Here is a 10752-nt window from a genome sequence, read left to right as displayed (position 1 = left end):
GTGGCCTCTGTCTGAGGGGTGCCGGGTCTAGCCACCTGGGCGAGGCTGGCAGCAAAGCCCCATGGGTAGGGTCGGGCGGCCCAGGCTGTCTGTGGGAGATGCTGCCTGGCTCAGGGAAGGAACAGCCCCCCCACCCCCACCCCGGGGGAACAGCTCTGCATTTGAAAAACACCTTTCCCAGCCTGGCGCGCCTACCAGGGAGTGTCTGACACCGTAGCCGCGTGCTCGCAAATTAAAAAGGAGCCTAATGATATTGCTTATGCTCATGCTGAGCATTAAAAAGGCAATGTCTGAAAGGTTTTATGGTGTTAATAAAACTCAGAGGTGGTCAAGACTTGGGTGCGCGCAGGGACGGGTGTAAAATGATCAGTCATGATGTTATGACTTCATTTTTCATTTTGCGTTTTCAACTCTGCCTTGAAAAATCAGAGATGGCTTCTACAGAGAGAGAGAGACCAAATTATATCAAAGCAGAGGGAAAATTATAAGCTCGACTTATCTTTAATGTTATACATCAAAATGGAATTCCTGTGATATGCGGCTTGTGCATAAACAGCAGAGGCAGCTTTTGTCTCTGTTGAATTTAAATGAAAAGTCCCCCAGATATTAATATGTGGACTTCATTTGTTAGCCTGCTAAGTCAGGGACTTATAACAAAAGCTTTGTAAACAAAAGATTAAACTGAATCGAGCTTTAGAAAATGAAAGGAAAACAAGAGTCAAGTAATCACAGATCAGACTGGGCTGCTCAGATTGAAATCAGCGCGGGCTACTGGAGTGGAAAATGTTTAATTGAACTATTTCATTACGGGCAAGTTTATGTCCCCCTTGCAGAATCCGCGACTCGGGTGTCGGGGCGCGCGCTCCGCCGCCTTCCCCAGCACCGCGGCGGGTGGAGGCCCCGGCCCGCGCCCTCCCCTGCGCCCGCGGGTCTGGGGGACCCCCGCAGCCGCCCCCGGCCCGGCCCGCGCGCCCCCCGCTATTACTGACCTTGGGTAACCTTTCGGGATCCCCCGGATGCCTCGGGATCACTTTCTGCAACCTCTGGAAGCCGTAATCTATGGTGGGTTCATTAAGGGCTGCAAGGGACACAGACGAGGGTCAGGTTAATCCCGTTCGCGCCCCCGTTTCCCGTCCGCCGGCGCGGACAGACCCGGGCGCGCCCCTCCGAGGCCCCTGCCGGCGACACCCCGGGATCCAGTCCCCGCGGGGGGCAGATGTCGCGTCTCTTCTGCACGTAGAAGCGAAGGTTCGCTCTGATGTACGTTAGGCTGCAAAAGAGTCGGGGGGCTGCTCCGCATGTCGTGGAAACGGGGGGCCGTGCGCGCTGCGTCTCGGGGCGGCGGCCGCCGTCAGCACCTGCCGCGCCCACGGCCGCCGCGCGGGGTTCGCGGGGTTCGCGGGGAAGCGGCGGCCCCGCGGTGCACCCCGCGCCCGTGGCTCCCTGGACGGCCGCTGCGCCCCCGGCCCCCCGGCCCCGACGGCGCGTCATCGTTTTACCCCGCAAATTGCATTTTGCCTGTGAACTGTGCGCGGCCATCAATCAGCCGGCGCGCGGGGCGCCCCCTGTTTAGCAGGCGCCGCCGGCCGGGGGGCCCTGCCCGAGCCGGAGCTCGGCGAGCGGGGCCTCCGCAGACTGCTCCCCTCGAGCAGCAGCGCCCGTCGAGCAGCAGCGCCCGTCGAGCAGCAGCGCCCCTGGAGCAGCAGCGCCCCTCGAGCAGCAGCGCCCGTCGAGCAGCAGCGCCCGTCGAGCAGCAGCGCCCGTCGAGCAGCAGCGCCCCTGGAGCAGCAGCGCCCGTCGAGCAGCAGCGCCCGTCGAGCAGCAGCGCCCGTCGAGCAGCAGCGCCCCTGGAGCAGCAGCGCCCCTCGAGCAGCAGCGCCCGTCGAGCAGCAGCGCCCGTCGAGCAGCAGCGCCCCTCGAGCAGCAGCGCCCCTGGAGCAGCAGCGCCCGTCGAGCAGCAGCGCCGAAACTCAGGCGTCTCCGAGACCCGTCGGGTGTCGCTGGTGACCGCAGAGCGGCCGCGCCCGCACAGAGGCGCCCCGGAGCCCGCGCGCCCCCATCCCTGGCGCCGCCCCCCCCTCGGTGCCCCACCCCCGGCGCCCCCATCCCCGGCGCCGCCCCCCGCCACCCCCGCACCCCCTCCGGCCCCGCGCGAGTGAGACGTCTCCGCGGTAATAGCGCATCGATCCGCCATCGATCCCGCGAGGCCCGCGCTGCGGCCGGGCCCGCGCGTGACGGGACGCGCCCCGGGACGCGCCGGGGTGACAGGGCGAAACCCCTAACTCTCTGTGATGTAAATTCCATATGTGTAAACCCACTTCATAATCAAACCATTAATCATCGGAAGCTGTCAGCGGCGACTTGGGGGACAATCTGTCATGTCCCGCCCGCCCCGCGCCCGCGAGCCGCGCCACGGCGTCCCCGCGGGGGGGGAGGGGGGGCAGAGAGGGGCCTCGCAGCCCTGGGCCGCGACCCCCAGGGCCCCACACACCCCCCCCCGCCCACACACCCCCCCCCCCCCGCCCGTGGCCAGACCCGCTCGGCAGCGGCCTGCGCAGGCGGCCCGACCGGGCCGGGCGGGACGCTGATGGTCCGCAGGTGCCGGCGCTCCTAGGGGAGCCTCGGGGAGAGGCTGGTGCCCGGGCCTCGGCCCACCGGACCCTCTCGCCGATGACCAGAAGCGCCGAGAGCCGCATTCCCGGGGCCTGCCCCGCGCGGAGGCGCCCACAGGCACGCGGGGCGCCTGAGGGGCTCGGCCGCCCTGGAGGTCACAGCCGCGAGGGCACGGCGGCGAGCACGTGTGTGCGCATGTGTGCAGGCGTGTGCATGGGCGCGCGAGCGGGTGCCCACGCATGGGATGTGTGCAGCCTGCGTGCCCGCGGGCAAGCATCACGTGTGTGCATGTGGGCTGCGTGTGCAGTCTGCACGCGCGCCTGGGGCGTGTGTGTGCATGTGGCCTGTGTGCGTGCATGTGGACGTGTGCGTGCATGTGGACGTGTGCGTGCATGTGGCCTGTGTGCGTGCATGTGGACGTGTGCGTGCATGTGGCCTGTGTGCGTGCATGTGGACGTGTGCGTGCATGTGGACGTGTGCGTGCATGTGGACGTGTGCGTGCATGTGGCCTGTGTGCGTGCATGTGGACGTGTGCGTGCATGTGGACGTGTGCGTGCATGTGGCCTGTGTGCGTGCATGTGGATGTGTGCGTGCATGTGGATGTGTGCGTGCATGTGGACGTGTGTGTGCATGTGGACGTGTGTGTGTGCATGTGGCCTGTGTGCGTGCATGTGGATGTGTGCGTGCATGTGGATGTGTGCGTGCATGTGGACGTGTGCGTGCATGTGGATGTGTGCGTGCATGTGGATGTGTGCGTGCATGTGGACGTGTGCGTGCATGTGGCCTGTGTGCGTGCATGTGGCCTGTGTGTGTGCAGGTGGCCTGTGTGCGTGCATGGGGGCATGTGCGTGGGGCGCGCTGCTGTTGCAGCTTGAAATCCCGCCGGGGAATTTCAGCCCCAGGAATCACGTGGGAGAATCAGCCGCAACCCCCTGGCCTTGCAGCCGCGGGGGGGGGGGGGGGGGGGCGAGGCACCGCACCCCACGGTGGGAGGCCGCGGGCCGCAGCGGGCGGGGCTGCCCAGGCCACCCTGGGGCCTCCGCCCGGAGCCGGCCCCCCAGGACCCGCCGCCCCGGAGAGGGGGCGCCGCGGCGGCAGCGAGCCCCGCAGCCCGAAGCCGAGGAGCCGGGCCCGCCGCGCGCGGCCAATAAATCCTCCGCGCGTCGAGTTTACAAGACCAGGGCCCGGCCAGCCAGGGCAGGGCGCTGGCACGTCCAGCCACCGCGCGAGCCGGGCCAATCAATACCACTTTCCTGTTTTAGAACTGGGTAATTATGAGGGGGAGAGATTGCCTGACCTTTCACCTGCACTGCATTACTTTGCTGATATTAAGATAAATTGCCTGATTTTGGGTAAACATATGCTGCAATTCAACCTGTCAGCACTGGTTTGCTCAGGGATAATTTGTATTGATCTCCCAGCTTCTTCCCAATTTTGCTTACTGACCTCGTGGATAATTAGAGAAGGAGCTCGGGTGAGCTCACGCCGGCTGAGAGGAAATATGAAGAAGAATAAAGCAAATTTGTTTTATGTTAATATTCGTGGCCCTCCCCCCCCCCCCCGCCCTCACATCTGTCAGCATCAGGAGAGCCGCAAATTAATGTACTTGGTTCCTGAGCAATTTATTCCCAGGAATTATTTAGCAGCGTGCGTCGTCTCCAAACATGTGTCACTGGGTTAAATTAATTTAAACTCTGCCTTAAACACAACACAAACAAATGTTATTTTCTGCTGAAGGGGAAAAAAACAAGACATTTCTCAAAATGTATTATAAGCGCCCAACTTTGCGGCGCGGATTCCGCGTCCCCGCCTCCAAGAGGACCGGCTTTATGCTCCCACACCGCACTCCCCCGAAGTAATTAGCGCCCATTATTTGTTCTGAATTCAAATCTCGCTAAGATGGGCTGCTGGGTATAAAAGAGACGGATGTATGTGCAAAATTATATCATTTAAGATATGTCAGATTATAAGGCTGTTGTATCAAAAGCCATAAAGCAAATCTCCCTTGTGAAATATCTCTTTATTAACGTGCCATAAGATATTAACATTCCCCATTTAGTGGGGGGCCTTCTATCTGTTTCAAATACATTGTTCGTCCTTTTAGAGATAAACTGTATTAATATCCATTTGAGTAGGCTACCGCGGCCTAATGCATAGTAATTTTTGTGGGAGAGCTTTTATTTTAGAATAAGAAAATTACACAGCAATAAAACCTGAGTGAAGCAGAAGCTGGAATGGCCAGGAGTCACATTCCACGCCCAATGGGGCAGGCGGTCGGCTGCCCAGGAAAGGCCGGGTCCCCGTCGCTCCCGCAGGCCGGCAGCCGGGCCGCCCCTTGCCTCGGCGCCCCCCACAGGCGGGACGGTGCAGCTTGGGGGGGGGCCCCGGACCCCCGCGCATGTGTGCGTGCTGGAGTGAACCTCGTTACTGCACATGCCTTAAAGTCACGCGGACGACGCATTCTAAATATTTAAGTCACGCGTGTGCTGGGGATTAATCATACCGCAATTGATAAAATTTTAACGGTGTGTGATGTCAGTTCGAGCTGGACCTGCCGAAGCTAACGTGGCAACAGAAAATGGCACTGCCTCTGCGCGGCAGCTGCGGCCAGCGCGGCCCGTCGGCTGGGATGGGCAGCGAGCCAGCGGGCAGAGACGGCCGCTCGCTCTGTGACACACGTGGCTTTCGTTTGCATGTTGATGGCTTAACCTCCTTTGTCCGCCGGCCCTGCCCGCAGGTCCGTGTTAATCTCTAACACCCCAAAATGTGTATGATTATTTCATTAGGTTTGACTAGCAAGCCCATTAACATAGAAACCCAATTCAATTAAGCGAGGGACGTGTGAGCAGGACCTCTGCTTGATAACCCAGAAACCAAATTTCAGAGCGGGAAGCGCACTGCTGTTTGGGCAGGTGCGGCGCGCACAGCTGCAGGGAAGCAGCCAAAAGAACCGTCTTAAATCCCGCGCGTTCTCCCACATTTATTAAGCAGCTACTACATGCCTGGGGCTCTGCGGTGGGAAACCCACCCCAGGGTGTCCATCCGTGGGGAGCCCCCCAAGCAGAGGTGACCCCGCGGCCGTGGACTGCCTGCCAGGTGGTGGCCCCCCTCCCCCCACCCTCCCCCAACAGGGGCTGGACCGCGGCAGGAGGGTCTCGGGGACGAGGCTTCGTGGGGACAGCCACACGCCAGCCAGGCCCGCGGAGGCTCCCGGAACCACGGCTCCCCGGGGGCACAGGAGCTCCTGAGCGTCATCCCTTAGGGTGGAGGCCGGAGCCCCAGCCGAGAGAGAGACGAGAAGTTTTTGGCTTTACACAAACGTCCCTTCTGCCTGCAGGACCGACGGCAACAATAACTACAGGAAAACACGCGTCCGCCCAGGCCCAGCTGCCGGCTGCGGGGAGACGGGATCCAGCCCCATTTCAATAATGATCCTCTTCCTGTGACTGCCCCGTCACGCGTGTGTCATCAGGCAGGCATGTTCCAGCTACAAACAGATCCTCGTAATGAGGCAGTTTTTCACATTAGCAGCATAACTGCATCAGGAGAGCGTCTGCAGCTCCGTTCTGAGGGACAAGAGCTCGCTCCAATTAGGGCGACGGATCGCTCGGGAAGATGCAGGGAGCCTCCGGCCGGAGCGCCCAGACCCTGCCCCGCAGACGCGAGTCTTCAGTGTGCCTGAGCGAGCACAGGTTGTAATGTGTAAAAATTAAATAAAGTAAAATTAAATTGCTCAATACAAAGACATCCCTCTAGAGGGTGTTAGTGATTTCAGTGACAAAGTGCTATTTGCTGACAAGTAGTTTACACATTAACCAGCTGAATCCAAGGGGGAAAAATGCCAATAGCAATTATATCACCTTGAGGTTATTAAATGTCCTACTGATAAGTAACTAGGTGAACTTGACCAGGTGATAAAGACCGCTGTGAGCAAATGATCGCGCCGTGAAGGCTGCGTCTCCGTCCTGCTGCTCCTCCAGATAGCTCTGCTTTCAGAAATGACTGTATAAAAAGTTGCCTTAAAAATGTGTGGCCACCAAGGACAAAATTGATATTTCGCCCCCGCCCCCCCGCATCCCTGCCCCCGCCGCACGCCTCCATCACCACCTCCCAGCCATCAACGCGCTCTGCGCAGGCCTGTTTTTTCTCCCTTTTTTAGGCTTTAAAATGATGCTAAGTTCTCCACTTTATCATCAACTGTCTCCTCCAAGTGCATTTCATCTATAAGAAATTCAGATGCTCGGGAAATTAAAATTTCAAAGATCTGCTGCAAAAAAAAATCAATGGGGCGAGATCAATGCTCATAGAAATTTCATGAACTTTGAACTGATCCGGGCATGGTGATGAGAGGTGCGGGCGGCCCCGGCAGCCGGCGCTCCTCCCGCCTGGAAGCGGCCGGGCGGCCGGAGACGAGGGCGCGTTTGAGAGGGGTTTTTGCTTTCATATTTTGTCCGACAAAAAAATTAATTTTTAGTCCATTTCAGTAACAAGCCAAAGTAGAAAAAAAAAAATCTGCCTTCCCGACACGACGTGCAACACCCCCACTTCTTAAGGGCACCTAATGCTTTGCACATTAACGCAGCCACGAAATGAAATCGGTTCCCTTTGCAGCCGATTGCAGGTGCAAATTAATATTGTAAAATGAAGATCGATACATGGACAGGGCCAAATCAATAGCGGCTAAATTATTGCTGCATTTTCCTCCTCATTCAAGATGAGTTGTGTTTTCCTCTCAAAGTCAATACTTTGCAGCTTTTCTCATTAATTTCTCAATAAATTTGGCAATGAATTTCAATCACAGACCTCAGCAGGCAGGGTGGGGGTGCGGGGGGCACAAAGGCGCGAGCCCCAACCCCACCCGCAGGCGCAGCCTCGTGACGGGACACACAGCACAGGAAGGGACAGCGCCGCTCCCTGGTCACCAAAACAATGTCTTCTGACGGCCACTGGGCCGCTTTCAGGCCCGGCGCGCACCCCGAGAGTGCGCTGGCGACGGCTCTTCCAGCCCCGGCCACACCGGCCCGACAGGGAGGAGGGTCCAGGCGCCGCCCCTCCCTGGGCCCCCGCACGCGGTGCCAACATCCAGCCTCTACTCGGAGAAGCAGCTGGAAAATGAGAGAGAAGCATCGAAGGCGCCGCGCGGGGACGAAGAGTGGGCAGAGCCGGACGCTGCCCACGATTTAAAAGCAGGCGTCCGTGTCGGGGAAGCTCTTAGGCGCGAGGCGGCGCGGGCCTCTGTGGCCCAGCGCCACGGGTTGGCGCCTGGTCAGCAGGCCGAGACCACGCAGGCGGGAGCTGCAACGGGGCTGCGTGCCCCCACCCGGAGGAGCGCCCCGGACAAGACGCAGCCCCACCCTGAGCCCGCAGGGCCGCCCGAGAGCACCAGGCGGTGCAGGGGCCTCCCACAGCCTCCACGCGGGGAGGAGACAAGAAGGTGGCGTTAGTCACGCATCCGCACAGTGGATGTCTGCGGGGCCAGGAGGCCGCCAGGCACGCCCGCTCGCGCTGTGCTCGTTGCAGCCACGGTGTGGAAACGGCCCACATGCCCCAAACAGACGAGTGGGTCAGGAAGGCGTGGTCTAGACGCTCAGGGGAATACTACTCAGCGCCAAAAAAGATGAACTCGCGCCCTGCGCAGCAGCCTGGGTGGAGCGGGAGGGATGCTGCTCAGGGAAAGTCAGAAGGAAAAACTACAGGGTGGCCTCACTCCCAGGAGGCTACAGAGCAACAGAACAGCAGGTCACAAATACCAAAGGACAGAACATGCAGCCTCAGAATCGGGGCCTCCAGCAGGGGAGGGCGAGGGCGGGGGTCAGAGCAGGAGCGGGAAGAACACGAGGGACTGCAGTGATGAGCGGGCGGGAGACTTATGGGAATACACACGAGGGGGACTCAAACTTTGTTCAGAAATGAACAATTATGGAAGAAAATACAAAAGTTCAAAATTTTTTTTAAAAAATCCATGTGGCCACCCGCTGACAGATGGACACGCACAATGTGGTCACTGAGAACAGCCGCCACCCCCAGCTGCCCAGCCCCAGCCCCCAAGACAGCAGCCCCAGCCCCCACGCCCAGGGCTAGCTCCCCGCTGGCGTCCCTGGCACAGCCCAGGCCAGGGCCACACTGCAGGGCCCCTCTCTGGTCTGCCGAGGCCACAGCACAGACAGGCAGTGCTCCCTGGGCGGGGGGCGGGGCGGGTGTCCTGATGGCCAGGGGCCTGCCGCCCTGCAGGGAGAGGGCCGGGAGTTGACCTGTGCACGCCCACACCCCCTGCGCCCGTCCTGTGCCCTGTGAACGCACTGGGTGGAGAACACAGTCAGTGACCTGAGTGAAAAATAAAGTACAAATGTTGAGTGACCGTGAGCGGCGCGGGCGTGGCCCCTCCGCGGAGGCCTTTGTGGCACCTGCTCTTGCCGCCGAGCATGGGGCAGAGGACCGTCCCCAGCACCGAGCCGCAGCCAAGATTAAGCAAGACTGGAGCCCAACCCCAGTCCTGGATGCGGGGCTGGGGTTCCACACCCGACAAGGACCGTCCTACGCCACACGCGGGGCCCGGCCCGAACCATCTGCTCAGAAAAACTCGTGGCCGCGCCAGGGCACCCCCCACCCCCGCCCCGCCGCCCGGTCTGCTCCCAGCCCCGGCCCACCCCTCACACCTCTCCTCGGAGCCCGCCTGTGCTGGATGTCCAGGGGCAGCCCCACCCATCCCCCCACCGCGGCTCTACGGGGCTGCTTCCCCATGGAACCCCGGGGCCAGCTGTCACTCTCCTCCTACAACTTGGCGTGTCTGCGACTGTTCCCTCCTCTCCTGCATCCTCCTTGTTCCCGTGAGACTCTGCGGCAGCAGGACTGTGAACGTGGCCTGTGCACCGGATGCTCACCCAGTGCAGCTGGACCCGGCCAGGCCAGCAGTGGGTCTTGGCTGCTCCCCCACGGGGAGGGCCAGGGGCTGTGGGCACCAGAGACCCAAGCTCCAAGTCCCCCCAACCAGCTGAGCTCCTGGCCTGGTGGGCGCAACAGTGCACAGGACCCCCAAACCGCAGGAGCTTCCGGGGCACGGGGCATGTCACCAGACGTCACCCCCCCAACGCGCGCACGCGCACACACACACACACACACACACACACACACACACACGGCTCTTCCCAAAGACGGCGGCGGTTGTGTAACCGCAGGCCACAAGTCGCCAGCCTGAGCTGCAGAGGGGCAGGGTTGCCCCTGGTCCAGCGCCGCCCACAGCCGCCTGACCCTGGTGGGACCGCGATGGGCCCTGTGGGTGCTTCTGCCCCAGCCCCTCACTCTGTGCTGGCACCGTAACCATGTCGCCTGTCCCAGGCATCCCGGGACTGCAGGCGCTAGGGCCAGCCCAGGGCACCACCTCCGGACCAAACCCACCTAGGAGTCCTCGCCAAAGAGCCTCAGGGGAGGCAGCCGAGGCCCCCAGCCCCACCGGGGCAGACGCACCACCGGCGCCGAGCAGGGCCTTCAAGGGCGTTGGCAATGAGGCCTCAAAGGAATCTGGCAGGACCCCCCACACCGGCCCCCAGGCGCCTTGACTTGGGGTCTCACCGGCCTCAGATGCAGCCCTCACTCCGCCAGGCAGGCATCTGTGAGCAGAAGACTCAGAAGAGAGTCCCGAGGGCTGGGGAGGCCCGGCCCCGCCCCGCCCAGGCGCCTTTAGGGAGCTTCCTCCAGGCTGGCTTCCAGGGTCTGCTGGGCTGTCGCAGTGGGAGCGTCCATATTTCAGATTCCATGCGCTCCACACCGCGCTGCTCAGGGCCTGTGCCAGCCGCGTGGCCGCCCCTGGGCCCCGCCTCACACCACCTGCTCGTTAAGGGCACGTGAAACTTCCTTTTGGGCCAGCGAACAGTCCACATCCCTGGCCAAACTGCCTCCCATTTTGTTGTTGTTTTGCTTAAAAGCCACTCTAAGAAAGTTGGGTCATCTTGCATTTTTGACAACTGCCAAAGTCCCAAGTGATTGGACTTATCATGACCTCCGAGTGGCCGTTCCCAGGCCAGCACCAGGGATCCAGACGGCCTCCCGGCGAGCGCGCCGAAGACTCTGCAGATTCCCCAGAGTAAAGGGCGCAGAGGATGGCAGTGCCTGGCTGGAACCGAGGGGGCACAGAGCTGCTGC

At 61.1% G+C, this 10752-nt stretch overlaps 1 protein-coding gene across 9 annotated transcripts in view; it reads right to left on the bottom strand.

The window, feature by feature from the left end:
* EBF3 (EBF transcription factor 3) overlaps window positions 1-10752 on the bottom strand; it is a gene marked incomplete at both ends in the record, with an annotated part of 95691 nt that overhangs the window by 8114 nt on the left and 76825 nt on the right. For all 9 annotated transcript variants that reach the window (XM_084245080.1, XM_084245084.1, XM_084245082.1 and 6 more), the window contains one exon: window positions 990-1078. In XM_084245080.1, coding sequence (XP_084101206.1) covers window positions 990-1078 — 89 coding nt within the window. The remainder of the gene's footprint in view (window positions 1-989; window positions 1079-10752) is intronic.

The sequence above is a fragment of the Talpa europaea genome (assembly GCF_964194135.1).
Source record: "Talpa europaea genome assembly, chromosome: 10".
NCBI classification, from domain to species: Eukaryota; Metazoa; Chordata; class Mammalia; order Eulipotyphla; family Talpidae; genus Talpa; species Talpa europaea.
This window is presented reverse-complemented; position numbering and strand designations above follow the sequence as displayed.